The following is a 27576-nucleotide window of genomic DNA, read 5'->3' on the forward strand; positions in this document are numbered from 1 at the left end:
ATAATCAATATCAGACTTCAGAGTGATTGGCTGGTGTCGTGGTAGCGTGAATTGCCGTAGGGGTTTCAGTGTTAAAACGTAGCGAGTGACACGTAATGCAGGTCCTTCTAGATAGTGTATGAATACAGGGCAAAGTTTTACAATGGTGTTTATTGCTACCTCGGTGAATTATCATGCTCACATTGAAGCCCATAGATTATAAAGTGATGAGTAGTTACTTGAGAAAGGTGGTTTTCACTTGCACCTTACATAAAAGTACTTCGCAAAAATCTTCTTCCTTACAACACAGATACCTTAAATATAGTAATTTCTCTCTCTTTCTGGTAATAGTTAATCATAAGGATCCTGGAAAAAGATTAGAGGAACGGGGCTGGGGGGGTTGGTTGGTTTGTCTTGGATTTTTCAGACTGTAGGAGGAAAAAGTATTTGGTGAAATGGTATCTTGGAAATCTTTGGTCTTAACTATCTCCTCTTATAAAATACTTGACTGTTAATGTTCAGTTTCATTCCGTAGGGAAATGGAATATAATGAAAAAAAACTTGCACTGCTAAAATGTTTTGAATGATGTGAAACTATGACAGGATTTTGAGAATATTGGTCAATAATAAGTTGACTTCACAGTCATTGACTCTTTATTTCTTGTAAGTGATTCATAACACAAATCTGACCTTCTTTTAGTTGTCTGAAAACTTGATCTGTAGCATAATCATACCTGTTAGTTCACGTGTCACGAAAATGTGTCTTTAAAATAATTCTGCCCTTCATATATTAACAATATAAGCCTTTATGTTGCATAGCAATACACTTCGTAAAAGGTTAGTCTATAGTATGTTTTGTAGTAATGGTGTATCTATAATGGTAGACAACTGTTGTATGGCATTGGCAATACTTAGTTACTGTAAATGAGGGCAGTCATTTTATGATGGTTTCCCAAGGGAGATTGATAGCAAGGTTTTATTTCCTCTTTGTCCTTCCCCCTGCCTCCGATGGAAAGGAGAACGGTTCATCCTCACCACAGGTAATACAGTTTGCACTGACACAGTATTTCAGGTCCCCCCCTTGTTAATTTCTCCAAATATTTGTGCGATAGGCCTGACCTTAATCATTATCTCTTCCATTGAGGGGAAATGTCATTGCAATTAACAGTTGCAATGTCAGAAAACTGGTGGCACTTAAGGCTGTATCTCCTTTACTTAAAGCTTAGAACATCTGACAAGCTGAGATTTCTGCTGTCATCAAACTGAATCCAGACAGTTGCTGGAAAACGTTGTTTGTTAAGAGTATATTCCTACATGTTGTCCAAGGTAGCTGTTAGTTTTGCTCTGTAGCTGGATTTATCACCTTTTTAAAAATCCCTACAAGCACTGATGTCATCAAATACCTGTTGGATGCTTTACAAATGTATAGGTTGAAAATTAATTCATCTCTAGGGTTTATGTCCTTCCACTGAAGTGTATTTGCAATATGGAAAAGTTATGCAGAAGACAAGTAGAAAATTTAAACAGGAACTAAGCTTGCTTTATAGGGCATGCTGGTAGCTTTTCTATGCTAGTAATGTGTATGATTCTTGATTAGAAAAAATTTCTGGGTCTAATTTGATGCCAGAGCCATTAGTTGAGCATTGAATTACTTCTTCCATGAATCACTCAACATGCACTAGCATTTTATGTGGTAGTAAGCACATTTTAGGCTAAATCATCCTCTTTTTAATTTAGCTACTCTGTCTTCTGGTGACTTCCATGGGTAAGACTTGGCCAGTAACAGGAAGGCATCGAGACTGTGGAGAGTGCTCTTGAAATACTCACCTGAAGACAGCTAGTTATCCATAATTGCCTTTAAAAATACACCAATAGTGTATTTGAGAAGAATCAAAGATGGAGCCTTCTGCTGGCAAGGAGTGGAAAATAATGTTGTGTATTGCTTTTTCTAAAATGTTCCCAGGTGCTATGGTCTGTGTCATCACTGAAGGTCTGGGTGTAAAGCCAACCTCTTCAGTGGAAGGTACTGACCCTGCAGGAGAGAGACAAATTCAGTGGAATAGTTTAGTCTGGGCTGAGACAAACAAACTTCTCCTTGGCTTATTTGACTTTTTTTCCTGAGCACTTTCTGAATGTCAAGATTTAGCCTGACGGAGGCAAGACGTAAGGGATACTTAACAGCTATCTGCCAGGAATCTACCAGGACTGGAGTTGTTGTTTGCTTTTGTCTTGGAGAAGTAACACTTCACAACTGGAAGTATAGGCAAATAGGCCTCTGTACAAATATTTCTGAAAGGAAAAGACATCATTCAGAACCAGAGCTCCTAAATGTTGTTTTACCAGGAAAAATGTTAGCAGATATATTACAAAGCCATAAATTGTGTCCTATCGTCATTAAACTGGAAGGTGAATGATATTCATTCTAGCCTGAAAGGGTAAGAATGGCGATGGTATGCTAGCTGGCTATTGCCTTGAGTGTTACTGGTTAGTGGGTTTTCTCTCCAGAAGACCTGCTGGGATGTTCTACAGGAATTTACCTTGAAAAGTAAATTGATTAACTGATGATTGATTGATTAATACAAAACAGTTGGTCTATCATTGCAATTTTATTCCCACAATCAAGAGCAAAACTGCATTTTCTTCTTACTGTTGTACCTCATGTCATGTAATTAATAATTTGTTCTACATCTTCTTGGAGAACGTGGGGTTTCATGCTTAAACTCCATGTGTAAGAGTCCACTAAATGTAGTGATGTAGCTCAGCTTATTAGCAGTGCAGAAAAAATACTGTGCTGAAATCCAAATACAAAACTGAGTGATGACACTAAAGAAGTTAGATCATCTGCTTTTTGTGTTTTCAAGATAATTATGCCAGATCATTATTTTACTTTTTCCCCTTTCATAATACTGTGTCAAGAAGATAATTAACTGATTAAATCTTCATTTCTCAAGTTAAAAACTAATCTCTGGTGGATTGGGTAACACAGCGGTTGTAGTTTGAAGTTGGCAGGTCATGATCATCTGCTGTACTCCTTAAATACAGCAGATGTTTTAAAAATCACCTCTTTGGTAAGTGGTGTGTGAGTCAGCAAGACAAAGTATGTGGGGTTTGTTTTATTTTTTTAAGCTATCTTAATTTATGTATAGACTTGGCATTAAATGATACTAAAAATCAATTCCGCATAGCCTTACCTACTGGGGACATCGATTGAATGTGTCATAAATAGGGTACAGAACTGCATGCCTTGTGGTTACGTTACTTGTTCACATCAGAAAAAATGCTTTGTTGATTTTCTTATTTCTGTAGTATCTCTTTATTTCAGGACCTTTGTCCTGGCTGGTGCTATACCGTATGAACTCATATATTGCCTTCAGAGTGTATGCTGAATGATTGTTTAGATCACTCCTCTACTGACTACAGAAGTTTCAGTTTCCCACATTATTGGGATTTTTTTATATATATATATGTTTCTTACCATTTAAAAATATATTGCTTAAAAGGAGGAATCCAGGCAAATGGAGGTCTAATATGTATGTTATTCGAAATGCTGCCTTTTCCTAAATCTCCATTTCCATGTGAGTTCTCAAGGTCTCTTTATTCCGTGGAGAAAAGAAGCCTGTTGTCAAGAAGAGCAAATACTTTTTTGGGAAATAGTTGTTTAGTTCCTGTAAATCTAAGGTCAAGAAATAGCAAGTGAAATGTATTTTGGAAGTTTTCAAGCCGCTGGCATCTTTTTTGAGTGCTCAGTTATTGAGTATTTTCAGAAAAAGCTGTTTGGAATACATGGGGGTTTCTGTATGTCCAGGTTTTACATAACCCTACCCATCTTGGTGGACAAAAGTAGGAAATCTTTTTAATACAGGGAGAAAGCTTTGTGGAGTCTTGTCTGGATTAGAAGATGGAAAATCACAGGTTTGAATAGCTTGATCACTTTATCAGTATATCTCACCGCATTGGTTCTGGGATACTTGTAGAAAGGTATGATTAGCTCGTCAATTCATGAACGCCTTTTTTCCTTCTAACCCAGTGAAACTATCACAGATGTCATCAAAATAGTGGAGCAGCAAGGAACAGATGCATGGTGGACCCTTCCTATTGAACAACTACTATCCAAAGAGGCTGTAGCGAAGGTATTTTTTTTACTTCAAATATAGAAGGTGCTTGAGACAGTTCAGTGATGGGAAGTAACATAAAACCTTCATATATTCCCATGATCCTTTTCAATCTTGTACCTTCATGAGAAGGTATCCTATGAAAGGAATATTCCGGAAGTGAGATCTGTGTACAGCAAAATACATAGTCAGATTTGTGCCATTAATTCAGGGCAGAGATCTCCATCCTCCTCATTTTAGTTCAGGAAGACAGTGACATCCTAATTAACCAAATCATGAACCCAAATATTTATTAAGTCTTTGTCATTAAAATAGATTAAAATTTTAATTTAGTTCTTCCTAACTTTCTATTGTTCCTTTAATAGTTGTGTTCTTAAGCTAGCACACAAACAAACTGTAGTGTTACTCTGCTATCTCAGGTTTTTTGGTAATTTTTCCTTGTTCTGAGTTTTCATCAGTATCTGAAAACTATTGTGAAAAATTACCTAAATTTTGTGTTCACTCACAAAGTTAGTAGCAGACCCTGTACAAAACTGGTCCAGAAACCAAATCTACTTTATTTCTAGCTTTGGAAAGCATTGATGATACAGAGTATTCTATTTGCATTATTTAATAATTGTTTTTCCATTAGGCTGGTGGTCATGATGTTTTGGATTATGTCAAGGGACAGGATGTCCTAGACATCTGGTTTGACAGTGGAACTTCCTGGGCTCATGTTTTGGAAGGTACAGAATTAATATGTTGATCTTTCCTTTAAAATACTTGGAGAACAAAATACAACTGTTTTGTGCGATGGTGTTGATACCAGCAAAACTGAGTTAGATTATTCCAGCAGCAAGCTGGTTGCAACCTCTTGTAAAGCTCCTTTTGCTTGTAAAGGTAAGGTAATGTTGGCAAACTCATTTTTGGCATAGTTGAAGTTGAGATTTTTCTAATACTGTATTCTGACTGATTCTGCTATGTGGCATATCTTCTATTCAGAATGTATTTGTTTTGAGTATAGAAGTTTCATGACACAAATGGCCAAGGTACTTCACTGCTAGTTGGTAACTCTTAAATTATTTTCAGTTAACAAATTTTACTTTGTGCTTGTGTATACTCTTTGAAGCAGAACAAAATGGAGAGCAGCTGCTGAAATCTAAGTTTTATAATTTTAGCAGCGTAGGTGTATTTTCTCACTTCTGATTACTTTCAGTAACTAAAGCAGTATATCGTGGCTTAAAATATTTATACTTGCTGTATGTTATTTATAGCTCCTACTGCCAGTAGTTGCTACTCAGCAGGTAGCGGATATATAAAAATATATAAAATATACACTGTTTGCCTGGAGGATAGGCCAAAGTCAGGAGTCCTTTCTAAAGGAGGAGTCTGGTCCCATACATCAAGTCTGTTGGACTTTAAACCCTCAGTACACAATTGTGTGATAACAATCTCGTTGAATTATAAAGCTCGTTAGTACCAGAGGTTTTATTTCTTAGCAACGTGGTCAGGTAACAGTACCATCAGCAAACATTCATTTTCTAGAAGACCTTTACATATATTAAAGTTCATAGTCTTTAAAAATGTTTCTGGTTTGGTTTTGAAAGGTCTAACAAAGTAATGGTATTTTCTGTGCACAGTTACACATACTTACATTCTTTAAGGGCTTAACACCTCAGTGTGCAAAAACTACCTCTAATCCTGTGTAGAGGAAAGAGATCGTGTTTAATAAGGAATAGCAGAATCAAGACTCTTGCTTCACTGTTAATTTGTGTAAGGCTCCTGTATGGATTCTGTAATGTCTAATAAATGTTGGGTCTTTCACAGTACAGACTTCTTTCATGGAACCATTAAAAGTTCCTCTTCTCTATCTAGTCACCAATTTTCATGCAACTTGGTGTGTGTAAGGCATCTTCTTTTGCTGTCTGACATGACTGGAGTGGCCCTACTGGTTCAAAAGTTGGGGCAAGGACTAACAAGCAGTGTGATCCTGTAAGCCTCTTTATCTTCAGAAATGACACAAAAGTTGCATTAACCTTTTTCCTATGTAACTGAGGCTCCCAGCCACTGCCAGAAGTGGAAGTACAGTCTCAGTGTTTCATATGAAATTACTGTTTTAATTTACCCTTTATGAAAAATGCACTTTGCAAGAGAAGTTGTTGAATTAATAGTTTTGTCTTGTATTTCTGAATATGCTCCAGCTTTTAAAACTTTATGCAGAATTTCTTCCTATGTCAATAAAAATAATTGGCAAGGCTTACAAATACGATACCTGATGGGATTCTTTTCCAAAGTACTCTTGGGGAAAAATGGATGAAACCCACAGAGAAATCCAAAATTGCTTGGAGAATGTCACAACAGAAAGAAGATCTTCCCATGGCTTAAACGCACAAAAGCAGAGAGCCATGTGGGAGCTGGCGTGCTACCTGTAAAGTGCTACCTGTTAATTTTGTAGTAGGAGATCAGTGATAACAGCAGTTACTGCTTGCCTTTTGATGACAGTGTCATGCATGGCAGTGGTTCTTTCGCAGCACATGAGTTAATTTCAGGGCAACTGGAGGATATAATAGATGTCTAAAACTGTGAGACTAATGTTTATAATTGTTTCACTCTACCATGAACTCAAGTTACTGAAAATTATAAATCAATGATCTGTCTGTTAGTAACCAGCAGGAGTAAACAGCGTTACAGATTTCCCTGCCAGTTCCAGTCTCACAAAAATAAGTCGTTCTCTTCGATGTCCGTGCAACTTGGGGAACTTAGGCCTGAGTTTTCACTGGATTTGAACTGGCTGTGTCCGAGCTTATTAAATGAGATGCAGCACTTATAAAATTCATCCCTTTGAACGATGGCAGAGAAGAACAACTGGATATCTGAATGATATGGCAGATTGGGAAGGGGGTGGGGACGAAGAAGAGGAGAGAGATTCTGCGATACGAGGTTTTGGAACAGGTTAAAGGAATTGCTCACTGACAGCTAATTCAATGGCGTAAATCATAGGTTGCATGGATACAGTCGTATTTCTAACGCTTGCCGTACTGCATTTCCTGCCAGAGGCAGGGCGTAGTTCTGACAGAAGTGACTTAAAGTTGCTTTTTTTTCATTGAGTTACGGTTGGCTTCCTTTTTCCAGCCGAGGTGTGTCAAAGGCACCACTTCTAGCTAAATGGCAAATAAACCAAACCCTTCTAGATCAGCAGCGTGGCAGGTAGGAAGGTGCAACTTACACACCAAGATCCAAAGATTCAGCTGCCATAGTCACAAAACCAAAAACGTACAGTTACAACTAGATTGTGTGTAAAATAAATACTAATTCCTTGCACCATTGAGAGCAGGTCCACAAGTGCAACGTGCCCTCAAAAACCCACTGCTGCTGAAGTTTTCTGGGGATACTGTTTGCTTCGTTAATGCTCTGTTTGCCTAACGCTGTTTTCACTGGACAGTTTATTGTTGTGCTATCTAATCCTGGTTCTTTCTTGCTACACATGCCTTAAATATTTTTTGAAAGAACTCTTTCCATATTCTTTTATGCAATGTTAAAATTTAAGTCTGAATGCTTCATACATGAATAATTTTATTTTCACAGTACTGCTGTGAGGTAGAAGAGCGTTAATATACTGCCTTCGAAAAGGAGTGGTAAAAGCAAAATTTAGTTCAAAAGCATTTGCTAATTTTGAATAGTCAATGCTCTGGTGCCTAGGACTTTTTGCTTATTTTGCTTTGAAGTTCAGTTTGTGTTCAGCCATTTGATAGTGGTTATTTCAGTAGCTGTCTTTGGAGTATCCGTTTTAGAGAGTTCTTTTCTGTTTTAAAATTCTCGTAGTCTTGACATTTTCCTTATGGGCAGAGTGCCATCTGCATTACACCTTGAGATTATTGTTTTTTGAAATATTTCATAAAAAAATGCACACCGGACTCTATTGCGATGTGATATGCCATTGGTAAAAGTCACGCAGCTTTTTACCCATAGTTTTGTATCGCAGTGATGGTAGTTTTCAACATCGTAACTTTTTTCCCTATCTTATTGGCTAATATTTAACTGAATGAATGTGATTATTTTACAACTTGCCTATCTAAGTGTTTAAACTTTTGTGCTGACTGAGAGACTTGAATTTATCTTAGCTGGTTCATTCCTGGCATTAAAATACAATACGTTTAATCTAAAAGTCAAAGTCTGTGAGATCAAAGATATGGAATCTTGAAATCTAAACCAGAGGGATCATAAATTGTAATTCTCTTTAATGACCTATGTACTATACCTCAGTGTAAAATAAACAACTGAAAAGTCTCTTCTGGGTTGTCGGACATACTCTTCCGTTTACAAAAATACGTGCGCACTGTTCTAATTAATTTATATATAACTATTGCAACTTTAATGAAACTGAGGCAGGGGAGCTACCCCTGCACTTAAAAGGCAGGCTTTGTATGTGCCAACCCCCTGTTTGTATTTTACAGAGACAAAATGTTCAGGCCTCCATTAACGTTGTAAGCTACATTAGCCAGCCTGCCAGATGTACTAGTTCCTGTCAAACAGCAAATGCGGTGGTCTTTTCTGCAATCAGTTGTTTGTTTAAATCCTTTTCTAGGTTGTAACTACTGGCATTTCCAGGAAAAGTTCACTTCTCTAAAACCAGTGGCTAGTAAACTAGTTGTAAATAACAAATGTGGTGTTACAGATTTTCCACTGTTGTTTTCTTCCTTACCACAAATATTCTCTCTTTTTTTATCCTGTTCTCACAAGTGTTTTTGCAGTCTGTTAATACAAAGGTTGATCCCTACTTATTCTACTTTTAAAACCCAAACTCTTTGTAGATATTCTTGAAGGAATAAACAAATGTGTTAAAAACCATAACATCCACCCACACATTTTTCCTGTGCTAGCTGGAACTGTATGGCCTTGACCTTTGTAATGTTAAACTTCCTTTTATTGCAGGATGGATCTAAATATCGAAACTTCCATTAAGTTAAACAAATAAATCACGTGTGTCCGCAGCAGAAAGAAGCATTGTCTCAGGGGTCCTAGGAAGAGGATAAAAGGAGCTAGTAGATAAAAACTGAGTAGAGAAACTTTTGTCTGAATATCTGGAAAATTACACCACCACCTTTTAGAATAAAAACTAAATTCCTGCCAAATATGTGTATAAATTTGCACATTTGTAGGCTTTGACTTGCATGTTCTGCTGTGCTCCACCTTATCCTGTTCTCACTCTGGTGACCTGTCTGGGATTGTTCCTTGAGTCAACAAGTCTTCTACCTTTCTGTACAGCGACTGAATTCCACCAGTAAAGCCATTAAAACTTTGCTGCCCTCTTCCAACCCTGTGGGAAAGCGGGATTTGCTCTTCTGCTTTGAATGTGCAGTCGGCTAACACCCAGTCTATGTGCCTTGTAGCCCCTTTTTTCTTTGATGCCAGCAGGACTCCGGTTGTTCTTCTCTAGCATTCCTCTTTTTTTGTATTTATAGGAAATAATATTTCCACTCAGCCTTCACCTGGATAAGCTACACAAGCCAGGCTCCTCCAGACCCCTCTGTCCCGCAACAGGCTTTCTCTTTCCCATGTTATCCTAACCCTTTCCCGAAATTTTTAAGCTTCCTGGAACAGCAGTGACCAGAAATGTAAATTCTGTCACAGGTGAGCTGCAGTCACTGCCAAAGCTTCCTGGTCTCCTCTGAAAATACCTGATGCCTTACACAGGCTAGTCAGGCACATTACATCTGTGATTTGTATCCTGAGTAATTCCCAACTGCTGAAGTTTCGGGTTGTAGCATTTTTTTTTTTATTAATTCCAAAGTATGTGATCTTTTTCTTGGGTCCTTCAGTTTGTTTAGGAAAGTGCTCTGAGTGTGATAGCTTCTGTTTTCATAATTTATTATTCTGTTTGGGGCAAAGCAAGCTTATGTGTTAAATTTCAGAGTTCAGTGAGTCTTGGATTTAAAAAAAAATTGTGATACTAACGAATCATTTGTATCATGTTCATACACCATTTATAAAAGTAACTTATCTAATGGGCTTAAAGAGCAGAATAAGTTTTACTAATCAGTTTCAGAGGTTTTCTGTTAAGTGTGTTTATGGTTTGAAGATACAGGCTGATATTTTAAACAAAATCTTCTGGTTTTTAAGGTGCAGAGCAAAGAGCAGATACATACCTTGAAGGAAAAGACCAGCTGGGAGGTTGGTTTCAATCCTCTCTATTAACCAGTGCGGCAGCAAGGAAAAAAGCACCATATAAGTAAGTGTGTGAATTGCAGACACGTTGCTAGTTCATTTATTAAATACCAGGCTTTTGCTAGTGTGGACAGTAGTGTATAACTAAGAGAAATCAAGCCATTACTAAGTATCTGATTTATGTTCTTACATTTTCAGTATAAAGTTTTTCTCAGATTAGATTGTAATGGATTTATTGTTTAAATTTTTTCCATCATAATTTTAATAGATGTTTTCTTTCTCAGTCATTTAGGTATATCCTATTACATTTTCAGATACAGGTCTGTTCTTTCGCCATCTTTCCCACTCCCATAACCAAAGGGATTATTATGGGAGGTGTAGTATGAAAATCCCTAAGATTATTGACTTGTGAATTGAGCATTAGGCTGTAAGGAATTCAGAAGCACTGTGTGCATGTCTTATACTGGAGCTGTGACATACTGTTTGTCCCCTCAAAGGTGAAAAGCACAAGGAAGGGTAGTGCGGGTCAGTTGCAAGTAGGCTGTGCAATTTTGGGAAATGTATTGGCTTAAAGAGTAAATAATACTTTAGTCTTTAATTCATCTGAAATACGTGTCCCATGGATATCTGCAAACAATCTGTTGCTCACATGGCAAAATGAAATAAGGAAAATAAAGATGTGTGTACTCTCAAATGGTAGTACAACATATTCATGGTTGATTGAACTGTACAGATGAAGCCTCGGGCTGACCAAAAGAGAGGATTTCTGTATGTTTTCACTTAGGAATATCCTCATTAGAAATCTATGCTTAACATAGATTTTTTTTTTTTCCCTGGGATTTTATTTTCGCTGAGTTTTCTTCTTCAGGACTCTGGTAGTTCATGGATTTACTCTTGGTGAGAAAGGGGAGAAGATGTCTAAATCTATTGGCAATGTGGTGGACCCTGATGTAGTAATCAATGGAGGCGAAGTAAGTCAAACCCTTGAGTTTCTTAGAATTGCTAGTTACGATTTTTCACTACCAGATTCTGCAGCTGTCTTGTGGCATGTTTTTCTCTCAACAGCTGTCTTGTGGAACTCTGTAAAGCTTTTCTAAAGACTTTGGCTACATTGCAATTCTACTTGGCTGGAGTAAAAACCTTGAGTTGTGCTTCGGCCGTAGTGCCTAAAAAGAAAAAAAATTGTTCTGTGTTAAGAGGAAAGAAAATACATTGTATAGTTTGTGTGGAATGGTTCCTTTTTACTTGGGAACACTGTTGATGGAATGACCGGGGTGGGGGAGTGGGGATTAAAAATAAATTGATTCAAATTGATTGAAACGTGCAAGCTGGGCCTAGCACTCAGAGCAGCGGTTGCAGCCCAGCAGTCTGACTGCTCTCAGCCTGGGCTGTTTATTGACTCTGGGAACTTGCTTCATTCCATGGGCAGGGAGGTTGCACTGCAGGTGGTGCTCTGAATTTTTATCCCTCCCCAGTCCTGCTGTTGCTCTTTCTGAGTCTCCTAGGCAGATTTTGCAACTCTCTAGACAAAAGAATCAATCCTTACAAAGACTTGCTTATCTGATCAATAAAACACACAACAGTTTCTATTCTTTCAAAAAGGAGAGATGCCATTTTCAGGGTGGAAAACAATCTGAAGGGAAAAAGTATGTAGTTTTTAGATACTAAGATTGCTATTTTAATGTTAAGGGGGCTCAAGGCTGTGAGATGAGTTCATTATCTCAACTTACCTGAGTTCTAGCATTGCCTGTACACAGACTGCTGCGAGTCTATATTGTAGCCCTGGCTTAACAGTAAATCTTGCTAAAAGAGGGTGAAGGCCTCCAACTACAGCGGCCTTCTGGGCGCATTTACAGGTATGTTCACAGCACTGACAACACGTAATTGCACTGCTCACTGTGCTGCAGGACCCCCAGCAGTTTTACTGGTGTGCCTTTCTGCCTCTACTTAGGATCACACCAAGGACCCTCCATACGGTGCCGATGTTCTTCGCTGGTGGGTGGCAGAATCGAATGTTTTTACTGAGGTGCTGATTGGGCCTGTTGTACTCAATGCTGCAAGAGATGATATCAACAAGGTACGAGCAAAATCTGCTAACACTCTTCATTCTAATGACAGGTCCTCTTTATATTTAGTTGATCGAGTAGAATTCGTTGCAAAGCTTTTCAATCTTTAGACTGAAGAAAGCTTTTCCAAACTCATTTAGGTAGGTACTGCTGCTTTTTGCATCTGTGGATCAAATAGTAAAGCGTACTAAGGAAAAGATTAGTTTTTGCAGCATGCTTCGGTAATAGCCAGTCTTTACTTTTCTATAGGTCGTTTTGGCATATGTGCTTCATGATGCTTTTGTAACTATTCAAACAATTATTTTGAAAAACAGCCAACTTCAGTTAATTCATCAGATGAAACACAAAATGATAATATTCTATAAAGTGCAGACCATTAATGTTTAATTTTTCTGGTTTGTTCCTAGCTTCGGAACACACTACGCTTCATGCTGGGCAACATGGCTGGCTTCAATCCAAAAACCGATTCCATCCCTGCTTCAGAGATGTACATAGTAGATCAATACATGCTGCATTTATTGCAAGATTATGGCAGCAAGGTAGGGGTAAATAGTATTTAGATGAATGCATGTATAATGTTTTTCATTGGTTATACCCTCCAGGGAAAAGTCTTTAAGTGTATGAGTAAAGAGTATGTGTCAAGTAGGCAAATGATGACTGCAAAGGTTTCTTTGATTCAATGATGTGCACTCCCATAAGCCCGTTTCAACTTTTGAGAGGAAGGCTTTGTTTTTATCATTCTTAACTCGGTTTTGACATCGACCATTTTTTCCCACTCACCCCCTGCCCAAGGCCTGAAATTAGAAGTCTTTAGAAATAGTTAGAATAGGATATTCTGTCCAGAGAGATATTCTATCTAGACCCAAAAACTTCTAGAGCTTTGGAAATCTGATGCAGTCCAAAATGTAGTAATTTCTGTCACTCAGAACCATTCTGCTGAAGGAGAAAGTATGGGCATATTTTCTGGGGTTCCCCCTGTCCTCTCCCCTCAAATTTGAATTGAAATTATTTCTTTGTCCTAATTAATTGTTAACTGAATTAACTTTTTTTTTTTCCCCTCTCCAACCACCTTTTAAATAAAAGATTCTCCCAGACTTTGTGTCACTCATTAACAGTTTCTGTAAGTTCAGGTCCATCGGGGTTGTCATTGTATGCCATGTGATGAAAATTGACACACTGTTCTTATTTCTCTCTGCTCCCTCTCCCAGGTTACAGAAGCATACAAAGAATACGATTATAGCAAAGTTGTTCGATTACTGCAAGCATTCTGTTCCAGAAACTTGTCTAACTTTTATTTCAGCATAATCAAAGACAGGTAAAGTTCATTACTGCTGCCTTATAAAAGGGAAAAACCAAGTTAATCAGCTTGGTTTTTTACAACTAATCAGTAGTAACATTCCAGGCGAATCCTGGGTGAATACAGATATCTCTGAGAACATTTCACGGTTATGTCTTATGCTTTAGTGCACTAAAGCACACAGGTGAAAGCTCAGCTGCTTTCAGCTGAGTATTATTTTTGTCATCAGTGTGCTTCTATATTCTGTCCACTGGGGTACTGAATCATTTTGAAAGGTAGGCAACCATATGCATTTAAAACTGAATAAAGTTTTAAAGAAAGATAAGATTCTTGGATCTGTATTTGTACCTAGAAGTGTGTGCATCTGGATTTGGGAAGGCAGGGGGAAGGGCTTCTAGCACTTATCATCTGGGCAACCTAATGTCTTTTACTGATCTAAAAAACAGTTAAAGAATCCTAAGGATGTGACTGATACCTTTGTTTCATGGGGGAAGGAGGTAGGGGGTTACACTGATCGGGGGTTTTACTGATCTTTAGTTTCCAGAATGTAAGTAAAGGGGGGAAAAAAGAAAAAAGCCCTAATGCTAAATTTTATAGATGAACCAGAACAAAGGGCCAACAGAGCTGCAGCCTCACTTCCCCAAGGAAAGATGCTCTTCTGCACAAATGAAGCAAACTAAGATGCCATGTACAAAATCTCCTTTCCTATGAGAAAATGTGGCTGCATACGCAAATGGTCTTGTATCTACACCACTGTGCTTGCCTGGGAAGGGCAATTAAGAAAAGCTTTCCTTAGAAAGGCAAGCTACCTCAGACTTCTGTGCTTTCAGTGGCAGTCCTGAAAGTATGGCTCTTGAGCAGTAACAGTAACGTGAATGTACGGATACTTCCCAGCTTTCACCTCTGTCTTGCAGGCTCTATTGTGAAGAAGAAAAAGATCCTAAGCGTCGTTCGTGTCAAACTGTGCTAGCAGAGGCTTTAGACATAGTAGTCCGATCCTTTGCACCAATTCTTCCTCACTTGGCAGAGGAGGTTTTCCAGCACCTTCCTTGTAAGAAAGGTAAAGCATGTATAATTTCTAAGGAATTCTTTTAGTGCACTGTTTAATCGCACAGTTAAAAGGAATGCAAATACGGAGATGTGCCATTCTTCTTTATTCATTTGATAAACACTTGACTAGAAAGACACTAAATTTTAAAATCCTTTGTTTGCTTTGTTTTCAAGACTCAGAGGGTGTGTTTCGTACTGGCTGGATTAATGCAAGCTCAGCATGGAAAAAGCCTGGCATTGAGGAAGCAATAGAAGGTGCATGTGCAATGAGAGACTCCTTCCTTGGGTCCATCTCTGGCAGGAATGCTTTGGAATATGAAGTCATCATTGTAATTGAGCCTGGATTACTGTTTGAATTAATGGAGGTAAAAGATGCAACTAAGAATAGTGTTGTCTGTGCAAAAAATACTAATTTCTGTAAAAACTTTCTTCTGCTTTGTACTTGCCAGAAAAATCACAGAGTAGTTGAGGTTGGAAGGGACTGCTGGAGATTGTACAGTGCAAGCCCCTTCCTCAGGCAGGGTCAGCTAGAGCAGGTTGCCCAGGATTGTGTCCCGTTGGGTTCTGAATTCTTCTGAGGATGGAGACTCCAACCTCTCTGGTGTTTAACCACCCTCACAGTAAAAAAGTGCTTTTGTGTTTTCTTGGAATTCCCTCTTTCAAATTGTCTGTTGCCTCTTGTCCTGTCACTGGGCACCACTGAAAGCACCTGGCTCCATCTTCTTTACACCCTCCCATCAGGTATTTATATACATTAATAAGATGCCCCTGAGCCTTCTCTTCTCTGGGCTGAGCAGTTTACTGTCAGCCTCTCTTCATAAAAGAGATGCTCCAGTCCATCATCTTTGTGGCCCTTTGCTGGACTTGCACTGTAAGTAAGTTCACATCTCTCCCACTGGGGAGCTCAGAACTGGACCTAGCACTGCAGATGTGTCTCACCACTGCTGAGTAGCAACGAAGGATCGCTTCCTTCAGCCTGGTGGCAGCACTCTTCCTAATGCAGCATCCTTTTAAACACAATTTTATATATATATATATATGTATATATTTAGACACACACAGGCACACATCTGTGTGTAAACAAACCTGTGCTCTCTTCAGGACAAGGCTATGACTGCTGTTGCCATCACATACATGGTAATTCTACTTTTGCTTTAGCATTTTCTAGGAGGAGGATGCTGAGGAACAAAAAACAGGTTGCAAGTCTGAAAATTAACTCTCTTCCCTAGGCACTGCAGGCTGAAGAAACTTCTAGTGACTCACAGCTGAATGAAATAATGATGGCTTCTCAGACAACGCTGCTGAGTGAGCTACCTAAAGAAACACCTACAGATGCAAACATCATCAAAGGGACCTTTCTGATTAACTTGGAAGGTAAGAGAACTAGTCCAGCCATGCTACTGTGTGAGCAACTGCTTCTTTTCTGCACTGCAGCATACTTTGTTGTTGTTTCATATGTAGAACTGAACTACACCTACACCATCTCAGTAATAATGCTTTCTTTAACAGGTGGTGATATCTGTGAAGAATCTTCATATAAAGTTATAGCCCTACCAATTGCCAAAGCAAAATGCCCTCGCTGCAGGAGATACACTTCCGATTCCTCAAGCACTCCTTGCCCACGGTGCCTGAAAGTCATTGCTGGAAAAGGGCGCACGTGAGGATGAAATGCCTCTGTACAAGCTGCTCCAAAGTCAGTAGTGAGGTATACAAAAGCAGTGGCTAACCAGGTCTGGGTACTGAAGCTTGCAGAAGCAGATGTTTAAGCCCCAGCCTGAGCAGAATTATCATGTGTCTTGGGGGCAACCTTATGTGTATGTATATACCTACTTGTGTATATCACTTTTCAGCTTAATAAAAAGGGTGGTTCAAAATAACTGACTGATTTACTTGTTTTTAGCAACCTCTGCTCTTTCAAAGTTCACTTTCGTTTAAGTGAGACTCCACCATAAAACAGCTACTGTTTAATTTTTACACTGTCAGCAGGTAGTTCCACAGAAACCCAGAGAACCAGTCCTCTCTCTGGCAGGGTGTCTCTTGTAAAACAGAACAGAAGAAAAGGTGGTGACCACCATTCCCTGAAAAGGAAAAGACACAGTGAAATCTCAAATTTTATTTAATCAATTTACACAAATCCACAGCAAATTAGACACAAAATAGCACTATATACAGAGTATTTACTTACAATACATTACAGATTTGATTGGTGTAGTGTGTCAGCTCTGACGTGATACTCAGTTACAGTAAAATTCTTTACACAGCTGTACCAGGATACAGGAATGTAATGCAACTAAGAGACATGTTTGGTTGTCCTTGGGTTCCATGATGACCAAATCTCTAGCATACCCATTTCTGCAGAAGTTTGAAGTGCTGTCAGGTGAGGTGGTAAAGTCAAATCACCTGTACAATCTTGCCACCTTCCATTTTTCCCCTACAGCTGTTTTAACCTCAGTTATGGAAGTCAGTATAGAAGTACCTAAAACATAGACCAGGGCTGGCCCCTTATTCTTACTATTCTTTACTCTGTCTGATCTCATACCACTGTAGGAAGCCAAACATTTAGTATCAAAACTTTTCAAGACGACTTCATCCGCTCCACTGAAGTGCAGTAATTAGGAACTGGGGCTGTTGAACAGGTGAAGGAGGCTGTGTAGAACAAGCCACCTACATAACCTTTTTTTTTTAAGGGGAGTCTAACCCTTAGATGACAGCAGCACATACTTCAGAACAAAAGACCAAATTCTGTCTCCAGCAAGGCAGAATACTATGAACAGGCTACAGGATGGAGCTAGTACTTTCAGCTGACTTCAAGACAAAAAAACAGTTTACACAAATTTAATTTTTCTCTCCTGGCTCCCTTTAGGTAGAAAGTAAGCAGTACTAACTGATGCAAGATAATCATGTTTAATACCACTCCAATAGTGAAGATACTCACTATATGATTCCCTGTAGGTACCATAAATAATAGTGGGGTTTTTAAGGCTAAAGTACTCAGTACTATAGATCTTCAGTGAAGTTGGGTCAACTATTGAAGCAGTTTCTGACTACAAGTTAACATATGCAGAGATTTATAGCATACTACATCTTCTACAGTGGTAAGATGGGGGAACAATCTTACTGTAAGACATTCCTTGACCTACTTAAACTCAGCAGAGCTTAATAATAAACGAGAGGGATGTAAATCCAGTTTTAGCTGAAGCCCAGCACCCTAGAGACAATACTGGGAGATCATGACTAAACGATGAGTCCATATTTGTGTCTGGAGAACTGGATTCTCCTTCCCAAGCTGCTTCTAATGTGGGCTGTTCACCCTTTGCATAAGGCCCCAGCACGTTTCATCATGTCTAGTGCAGTCATCATTGTCATGTATAATGCAATTACAAGGCGCAACCCCAATGCCAGCTCTAGCTTCTAGAAAAGCAGTATTGGCTTTACATGGTAACTTCAGAGACTGAAGTTTTTCTCGGGTGTAATTCTAGAGCTTGTTTTGAAAAACAAATCATACATGGAACATTGAAACCGCAGCAGTTACTGCCAGCATGAAATACAGAATTTCACAAGATGTGATTTTGTAAATAGACTAAAACCGCTGCCAAATATACCCGATTTAGACTACCGCAAAAAGCACTCAAGTCAGAAATAAATAACAAAGCATTTCAGATACAGACAAGTGTACTAGAAACTAAACATCTTTGTACTAGTGCAGAATTTAAGATATACTCCAATTTTAAATTGCCTTCCGAAATTCTGGGATGGGGAGCATTGTTCTTTTCGTTGTTAAACAAAGAGCCACACAGAAGTTTCTTTCTGTAAAGTTCAGCCTCATTGTGTGAAATCATGCATTATACCACCATATAGCAGAACTGCGCTAATCAAGAACGTCATGATGAGATGGCTTCTACAGCCTCTATCAGGTTCAAGGCAAGGCTATACTGCCCATGATTCTCCGGTAAGTGCTCTATGACTTTGTTAACTAGTTTAGCTGTTGTTGCAATTGGCACGTCTACATTTTGAAGTTCCTGGGGGTCCTACATAAAAGAATAAACACAGCATTAGAGTAGTTTTACAGATAATCATCTGCATATAAGCCCTCCTGAACTTGTATAAAACAGATTACTAAGGATTATTAACTCAGTTAAGCTGATGCTTTGACCCATGAAGCTGCTTTACCCTTCATGAAACAGAACTAGCACCAGAAAAAATGAGAACAAATTCTTGTTTCCATTAGTAAGAAAGGACCATTCAGATGTAATCTCTGTCTTGGTGAACAGAAGCTTCTAAAAATCAACCTGTTCCCTAAATCGAGCTTAACTTACCATAGCTTTGAGCCAAGTACATAGGGTTGGAGGAAGCCTAGCGAGGAGTTCCATACCCTCCTTTGTCTGCACGTGAAGTAAAGCAAAGGCCAGTCTCTGTCCAGCCAGTATGAGCAGCTGTGATGCAAGCACTTCTCTGTCAGTCACCTGAAGAAAGGCCTGAAAATAGAAAAATATAAGGAACTAGAAACCATTTCAGCGTAACACAGCTCACTTATCTGGAGGCTTGAAAAGCTGTATCAAAAAGAAGCTTCTCAATACTACAAGGACAAATAGTTTTGAGACTGTTTCTTGTGTTATCTGTTACTGTAATAAAGCACGTTATTAAAAGCTTCAGAACAGCAGAAGAGTGAACAAAGGCAGAGAACTACTCTGTGCTTTACACAGTGATGAGCATGAGCACGAGATCTGTTTTACAGTTCAACATATTTCTAACCTCCATATTATCTCCTTTGCTTTTCCCCTCAAGAAAGTAAAGGATTTCTTGTCCAAGGACTGGTAAACTTTTCCTAAAAGAAGAGATTACAGGCAAAAAAGCAGATGCCTGAAACTATCAAATATACTAAAATAAAAACAGCTGTACTAGTTTAGACCAGTAGTATAACTCCCTATCACGTTTCCACTAGTTGCTCTACACAGATTCTTGTTGGGAAGAAGGAAAAATTAGGGTAATTACTGGTCTTGAAAAAGTACTTTTCCAGCCTCTGACTTTTTCAGCCTGGGGATTTTTTGAGCCTGATAATACTTGCCTAACCCTTCCAGGCATCTTAAGTAAGTGAAAAAGTAGTTTTAGCAGAGTATCTGATATAATGCTGTATTGATTTAAAATCGTTAAAAGCTGTTATTACCTCTTCACCAAGATGATCCAGCCCATAACTATACAGTTCACAGACATAATGCCTTTTGACCACATCCTCAGAGATTTGAAGATACTGAGCCAGGTCCACAGCCAAAGATGGCCAATTCTTCCCCTTTTCAAAAGGAAACAATTCTTCTTCCGAGACTTCTTTGGCCTTTTGTGATGAACATAGTGTTTGAACCGCTGCACTCACAACTTTGACCAAGAACTTGGAAACAAAAATTGCAGGTTACTTCAGTATTATTTGAAATATTAGAAGTTTAAGAACTTTCAGTACAAAACTTATACCTACCTGTTGTCGTATGGATAACACATTTGAATCCATATCCCCACTAGGTAGCAGCTGAATTGAAGTAAGGTCTTTGAAAAATGCATTTTTGCCCTGAAACAGAGAACCAAAGAGAGGCCTCAGAGATACAGGGGAATACAAGTAATCCATTTTGATCCAATACTAAGGCGCCTACTTATTTTTTACATTTAATTTGTGCTGCATCTTCTATTTGTCTTTGAGGACAAAAATTAATATGCTAAGTTAAAGCCACAGAACAAACCAAACTTTTGTTCATGCAATCATAACATGTCAAGGATTTGCTTTCAAACTTTAAACTACCTGCCTACTAAGCTAGGTAGCTGATATACTACCAGCTGGAGCTGAAGTTTGGATATATTCCCTGGTGCCTGGCTCTAAACCAACACACCAAGCATAATATGTAGGAAGAAATGCAAACTAGTGATACAAAATACACTTTTTCTATTACCTATTGATACAGTTGACACCGCTTAATTTCAAGGTCTGTTGAACTACAGATTAATCAAATTTCAGGTAAACCCCTGAACGATGGCACATGGTAGCCCTTGATTCAGCCCACCATGCTCCAGCAGTGACATACTCAATGCCCCACATCTCTGGCAGTCCTGCTCCGTACTAACACAGGGAGTAGGGAAACTGGTACAAAAAAATGCCTGTTAAAAGACAGTGATGAATGTGTACATCTAGATAGTAACTTCTCTTGTCAGAAATAAGGTAATATATGGTCTTTGAAACTTTTAAGCACTTTTTCAGTCATCAGCCAAGATTCTCTAAACACCTGTTAGAAATTCTCTCATAAAGCTCACAGAACAAATGGAAATCTTGAGTGAACGAAGGCAAAAAGGCAGCAGCTGAGAATAATAGTTGTATGTAAAAGAAAGGAGGCACAGGAACAGGATCTGATTTTACTCGAGATGTAATATGCATTCTTAAATGACAAAAGGTAATATAATGCTTTCTGCTAACAGATAAGCAAAAAGAAAAAAGGCATAAGACCAATGGAATTTGATCTATGGTAAAATGCTAAAACCAGACCCAACTGCTTTATCAGAGCTTGCACACCGACAAGAACCTGTGGCAAATGGAGAGTAATATTCTGCATTTATAAAATTCCAGTAAATCATTAAGAAAAAATCTGCACAGTATTACAGGACTAAATAATTTTCTCCACAGCAGGAATTAAATGACTGTCTACACCAGTACTTTGTGTTTAAATTTTTCTAGAATTGCAGTGCAGTAAAGCTAGGAGGAGGAAAGCTCAATTTGTGGTACCTGTTTTGTATCAGGGTTAAGCTCTGATTGGAGATATACTGCATTTAAAAAAAAGAAGTCACTGCATTTAAGTGGTTTATATGTGTTAAATGACAAGCTGTTTATTCTCTTCGAGATGCTCAGAATTCTGGTATAATCACCAGCAATAATGGATACAGCACTGACACTAACATAAAATTTCTGACCTTAAATATTTATGTTTTTCTCTAATCTGGCGCTTCTCAAATCATCTAGAAAAACCTGTCATCCAGTGTGCTTACCATGCAGTATTTTTAGGCCAGCTAATTTTTAAGGAGCTGGTTTTCATGCATCTGAGGTCACTACAAATCTCTTATTCATAAGGAGAAGCATCAAGTTTGGGTCTCAGCCTCAATTATGGTGACAGCTTCATTAATGCACCACAGTGAACTAAATATCTTTAATAAAATTACACATGAACTGTTTAAAGAGTGAAAGCCAGCATATATTATAGAGACCAAGAGGAAGGATAGCAATATTAAGATGCATGCACACACGCTTTCAAAAGACATACCTTGCTATCAAACAGAGAAAGAGGCTTCACGCTCTTCAGAGAAAACCTCATGATGGCGTACAAGATAGTACATAACACAAACTGGTGTTCAACAAGTGGGTAGTGAATGCGTTTCTGCTCAAGGGCTAGTTCTACTATCGATACTGGTCCTTCTACTGACACCCAAGCATCTTCAGTATCTAAGACAGGAGCCTGCATTTCATCGCTACTAACGTCAGCCTGTCAGAGCAACACAGAAAAGTAGTCACACACAAAATGTCTTCTATATTGGCCTTCTATGCAAGAGACACAGCTTTAATCACAAGTTCTCTGCAGTGAAATTGAAAAGAAAATTTCATATTGTCTAGAAGTTCATTAATATTTGTCTGAACGGTACAGAAAATAGTATAGCCTTATTCTTTAAAATTAAATTTAAATCAATTAGTTCCTTACTTTCTACGGGAAGAATAAAAATTTACCTCTAACAACGTTTGCAGAAGATCTGAACAGCAGCCAAGAAAAGCGGTCATTGCTGTGTCACTCATACCTACGTCCTGTTAACAAACAGTATGATTTAAATTGTTTCAGTTGGAATTGAAACAGGCTTTTATTAGCTCCGTATGTTTGAGAAGACAGTTGTTGACATAAAACACATTGTTAAGCTCAGTTTATTAACCTATTAAATGTACACAAATATTCACTGAAGTACAACAAAGAATTAGAAATAACAGGGGAAAAATAGGAATAAAGCTAAATGTAGCCATTTACAATACTGTTTCTCTAAAGAAGACTGGATTCCTCAGGTAATCACATCTAGTAAATTTCATTTTCTGAGCATATCAGTTGTCTTCCAAAAAAGTTTTAACTAAAGAAATTACTCATGAAAAATAATAGTAATTTGTCATGTTATGGTCTCAAGTCTACCTTCTATAATATTCAAAGTTATACTACTGTTCTAATTTGCTTTGTCAGATAAATATTAATTTCCATTTCTTAAAGTTCATAAAAATTTCTCTAGGGCTGCATTTTGAATTTTTCTGAAACTTTCAAAAAAAATCACAAACTAGTATTAAAATTAAGGCATTTTTATTTATTTCTTCTCATTTAGATGAAAGTAGTATTACTTGCCCGTCTGCATAATCTGTCCTTTGGAGCTTTTCCAACCTGTTTTAAAAAAAATATTTCAGCACAATTAAAAAGTTTTCATCACAGGATATCACAGTTTAACCTTTTATTACTATTGTAATATAAAACTAAAAAACAGTTCATTACAGCTACATAATGCAACACATTGCATAGCTTGCTGTCAACAAAAGATTTGCTACAGATCATACAACTCCAATGAACATCACTGATGCCCATATTTAGTTCATCCTTCTTATAGTCTAGGATTAGAAATAAGGCCCTACGGTCCTCCTTCAAATCTCAAAGGCAGCTAAAAAAATTTCTAGACTACAGAACTAGAGCTGCAATACCAAGTGTGGTCTTAGAAAGAAACACTAGGGAACAAGGGAAGAAGAAAGGAAAAGTGAATGCTCCAGCATATTCATTGAGATGGAGAAGGTCTGATAAAAAAGTTATTACATGGTTTCCATGCTTTGCCTATCTGAATTCTTCAGAAGAGACATCTCAATCATATCCTGTTTAGGAATGTTACTATGAGGTCCCGTTTCTACAAATTGAATCACATGCTGCACATGATGAAGCACACACACGTAAGTGGAAGTTCTCTCTTCCACAGCACAAAAAATAAAAGTAATGATTACAACATCATGGCAGAATCTAAACAACAGCTGACGTGAGATTCCAGGGTCCTGAATTACTGGATTATTTAAACTCAAAGTCAAGTGATCCATCATGCTGTTTCAAAGCCTGAATTCAAGACATCTTTCAGCTGTCAATTTTGGGACTGATTAAGCGCCAACAGATTTGGAAACTGTATTTTTCTGGAAGTTGGTGAGAGATCAGTTGTGCTACTGCTTCTATAATAAAAAACCTAAGGACTAATTCCCAGCTTTCAAACATACATAAATTACTATTAAAAGTTAGCAACATTTGTTATTACATGATATTTGTTTGAGGTAACAGATCTGTGAAAACCAATTAGTTAATAAAAAACATTTATCTCTTCTCCTGCGGGTGTTAATCTAGGCAGAAGTAATCATAGTGGATTTACATAAAGGCATGCAGAAAAACTGGAAAAGAGTTTTTGCAGAAGAAACACCTACTACAACTGTATACAACTGAACCTATTTGCTGAAAGGAAGACGATATTCTCCAATTTTTACAGAGCTAAACAAAAAGCTAAAGCGGAAAATGAGAGGAGCAAAGGAAAAGGAAAAAAGACAATACAGCAAATTCTTGTGGGGTTTGTGTTGTTTTTTTTTTTTTTTTTTTTAAATCACCATCAACACTTCTCTCTCTGCATCTGGACTTTTATGCTGAAAAACACTTAGCTGTTACTCTACATCCAGTAAATGAACAGGCAGATTCCCCTTACACAATTTAAACAGATCTATCACTTACTAGCAGTACTCTTCCTAAACTGTCTTGCAGTCCTAAACAGAATTGTCTTCCAGTAAATAGATCCACTGCATGTTTATAAGCATGAAAAAATTTGACATTTAGCAGGGACAAAAGACTGCTAAACTCACAGCAAACAAGCTGCACACTAGAACAGAAGCTAATTTACAATGGTAGCAATAGTTAAAAACACTCAACAACATCCGCAAAATGGTCTGCGTTTTGCAGAATAAGAGCTCATACGTGCAAAACTTGGACCACGACATTAGGAAAAGCTGCTGCTTGTGGGAACCTGAAAGTTCCATGGCAATAACTTAACAGGAAACAGGCACAGAGAAAACACTAAGTTATTTATTGTTTTCTAACGTAAAATTTTATATATGCAAACATATATAGTTTCAAACACTTTTTATTTAGCAACTACAAGCTAACACTGCTCATAAATCTTCAGTACACATCAGTCAGTGCTGATCAGCTATTAAAGCTGATCACTCCACAGATATGATATTTTAAAATATGCATTCCTTCATCAATTCCAAAAGTTAGCTAAATAATAAACCAAATAAGCAGGGGTTTTTTGATGCTTAAAGATATTCCAAACTTATTTAAAAAACCCAAAACAATGGTTTAAAAATACTAGTTTCACTTTTCAGTTAATAATAAAAATTCAGCCTCAAAAATACTGTCACAATACACACTCACCTTGTCCATTAGATATGTAGCAGAAGAAAGCCTTTTTACTATGAATGTATTCCACATCATCAGAGCAATACCTAGAACAATCGCAAACTTGTCAACTCCAAGTGAATAGAAAAGAGATCTTAGAAGTAGGGAGTGAAAAGCCATTCCTTTAATGGGGGTGGGGGAATTAAAAAAACATGGTGAATGAAACAAGAAGGAATTATGAGTTATCCTCACAGCTTTATACTTGGACTTTAGATTTCGGATTTCTCAGGAGGAGACTACCTTGGTGATCCACTACAGTCAGAAGTGCAATGAATCATTCATTAAAATTATTATATTATGCAGACTGGCTTAAACATTGTAGGTACACAGAAACTTTGGTGGTAAGCATGAAGATGTTTAAGACTAATACTCTAGGCATAGAGTGCACCTTATTTGCATACATAAATAGTCTACAAAAAAGACAACTGTCATCACATTCACTAAGAGAGAGTATCAAGAAATGCATGAAATACCTGAAAAGTAATTGACTGCCAAGAAGCATGTGCTACTATTTAAATACAAATAAAAAATAGTTTCAGAGCAATTTTATTTTAGAATGTTTTTCATTAAACACATTAACTTCATCTAACCAGCTTATTTTCATGGTTCTGATAGAAACTCAGTTTCAACACGAAAAACAAAAGCTTGAATGTCTGCAGAAAGTTTTGGGCTTGTGTTTTGAGGGGGGTTTTGTTGTGGGTTTTTTTTTTTTCTTAGACAAAATGGCCATCACCGCTATGAACTGCATATATTTATACTAGTCAACAGAGTCATTTATTCTGTTGTTTTACAATTTCGAAGATCATTTTTAATAATAGCTTCATACTTACCATGCTGAACATGAGCATTAATGATGTATCTTAGATGATCTATAGACCTAGTAAGAAAACATGCTTCCTTATGTAAAACAAAAAAGTAAAAGAACAAGTTATTACAATATTCATAACATGTTTTAAATGTAAACTATTGATTCTAAAAGGGCCCAGGTAGATTACTTTAAAGCTACTAATTTTGACAGTTATACAACTTCTAAGTTATTCTGATATTGCAATCTTCTCTGCTACTATCTGACAAACATACATGCATGTGGCAAAGTATTTATCAGTAATCATGAAACACACTGTGATTTCAGTAATATTTCCAGGGCTTTGTTTTAGTATATGTACTGCTAACATACCTTTTCCTGAAAGGTACCTCCACTGACTACAGTCATTTTTCAAATGCAAAATCCATTAGCCCTAGAAAGATTAATTTCTACTCCATTTCATTATGATGGAGTTAGTTTTTAAACAATTTCAAAAGAAGCTTCTGTTCTATAGCAAGATATTGCACAGATCTACAGAGCGCAAACTTCAACATTACTATCACAGAATCACTAAGGTTGGAAAAGACCTGTAAGATCATCAAGTCCAACCATCAACCCAACCCCAACATGCCCGCTAAACCTTGTCCCACAATGCCTCGTCCACACAGTCCTTGAGCGCCTCCAGGGACGGTGACTCCACTGCTTGCCTGGGTAGCCTGTTCCAGTGCTTCACCATTCTCTCAGTAAAGAAATTTTTCCCAATATCCAGCCTAAACCTCCCCTGGCGCAACTTGAGGCCATTTCGTCTCGTCCTGTCACTCATCACTTGGGAGAAGAGGCCAACACCCACCTCACCACAACCCCCTTTCAGGTAATTGTAGAGAGCGATGAGGTCTCCCCTCAGCCTCCTCTTCTCCAGACTGAACAACCCCAGCTCCCTCAGCCGCTCCTCATCAGACTTGTGCTCCAGACCCCTCACCAGCTTCGTCGCCCTTCTCTGGACACGCTCCAGCACCTCAATGTCCTTCTGGTAGTGAGGGGCCCAAAACTGAACACAGCATTCGAAGTGCGGCCTCACCCACGCTGAGTACAGGGGCACGATCCCCTCCCTACTCCTGCTGCCCACACTGTTTCTGATACAGGCCAGGATGCCGTTGGCCTTCTTGGCCACCTGGGCACACTGCTGTCTCATCTTCAGCCGGCTGTCGATCAACACCCCCAGGTCCTTTTTTGCCAGGCAGCTTTCCAGAACTTAGGACAACATTTTTCAGTATTAGAGAAGCTATAGGAGACCAGTAGAAAAAAGGAAATATTTTTTTCTTTCTCCTATGACAATTCCCAGCAGTGGCCCGAGAATCTAAGAATATTCATGAAATCTCTCTTTCGTCTTTAAATGGAATGGATTCTAGTCTAACAAATTTAGTACTCTGATCTGTTTTAGCATATCTAGAACAGAGGAAAGGTTCATCACTATTTTGCAGTACTTAAACTGTTTTGTACTTGCACAAAATACAGTCAAAACCCTTCTTCATGGTGCTTATTTGAATCCAGTTTCCATACCTCCAGTTTTGCGAATCTGATAGCTTAGAAACACACAGTCCTGTCT

The 27576-nt window shown here is 38.1% G+C and overlaps 2 protein-coding genes across 3 annotated transcripts in view; one reads left to right on the forward strand and one right to left on the reverse strand.

The window, feature by feature from the left end:
* The window catches only part of IARS2 (isoleucyl-tRNA synthetase 2, mitochondrial), a 28905-nt gene extending 12380 nt beyond the window's left edge, over positions 1-16525 (forward strand). Inside the window, exons 13-23 of the mRNA XM_059835867.1 lie at positions 4007-4109; positions 4723-4816; positions 10191-10299; positions 11104-11206; positions 12187-12312; positions 12709-12840; positions 13510-13616; positions 14513-14658; positions 14823-15013; positions 15878-16022; positions 16158-16525. Of these exons, the coding sequence (XP_059691850.1) occupies positions 4007-4109; positions 4723-4816; positions 10191-10299; positions 11104-11206; positions 12187-12312; positions 12709-12840; positions 13510-13616; positions 14513-14658; positions 14823-15013; positions 15878-16022; positions 16158-16309 (1408 nt within the window). The 3' untranslated portion in view covers positions 16310-16525. The remainder of the gene's footprint in view (positions 1-4006; positions 4110-4722; positions 4817-10190; positions 10300-11103; positions 11207-12186; positions 12313-12708; positions 12841-13509; positions 13617-14512; positions 14659-14822; positions 15014-15877; positions 16023-16157) is intronic.
* Positions 16526-16746: 221 nt separating this feature from the next.
* RAB3GAP2 (RAB3 GTPase activating non-catalytic protein subunit 2) overlaps positions 16747-27576 on the reverse strand; it is a 50514-nt gene continuing 39684 nt past the window's right edge. For both annotated transcript variants that reach the window (XM_059834936.1, XM_059834930.1), the window contains exons 27-35: positions 25996-26062; positions 25142-25212; positions 23045-23080; positions 22396-22470; positions 21938-22156; positions 20116-20205; positions 19813-20031; positions 18965-19123; positions 16747-18676 (exon numbers count right to left, since the gene is read on the reverse strand). In XM_059834936.1, the coding sequence (XP_059690919.1) occupies positions 18530-18676; positions 18965-19123; positions 19813-20031; positions 20116-20205; positions 21938-22156; positions 22396-22470; positions 23045-23080; positions 25142-25212; positions 25996-26062 (1083 nt within the window). In that variant the 3' untranslated portion in view covers positions 16747-18529. The remainder of the gene's footprint in view (positions 18677-18964; positions 19124-19812; positions 20032-20115; positions 20206-21937; positions 22157-22395; positions 22471-23044; positions 23081-25141; positions 25213-25995; positions 26063-27576) is intronic.

This window comes from Gavia stellata, chromosome 2 (assembly GCF_030936135.1).
Source record: "Gavia stellata isolate bGavSte3 chromosome 2, bGavSte3.hap2, whole genome shotgun sequence".
NCBI lineage: Eukaryota > Metazoa > Chordata > Aves > Gaviiformes > Gaviidae > Gavia > Gavia stellata.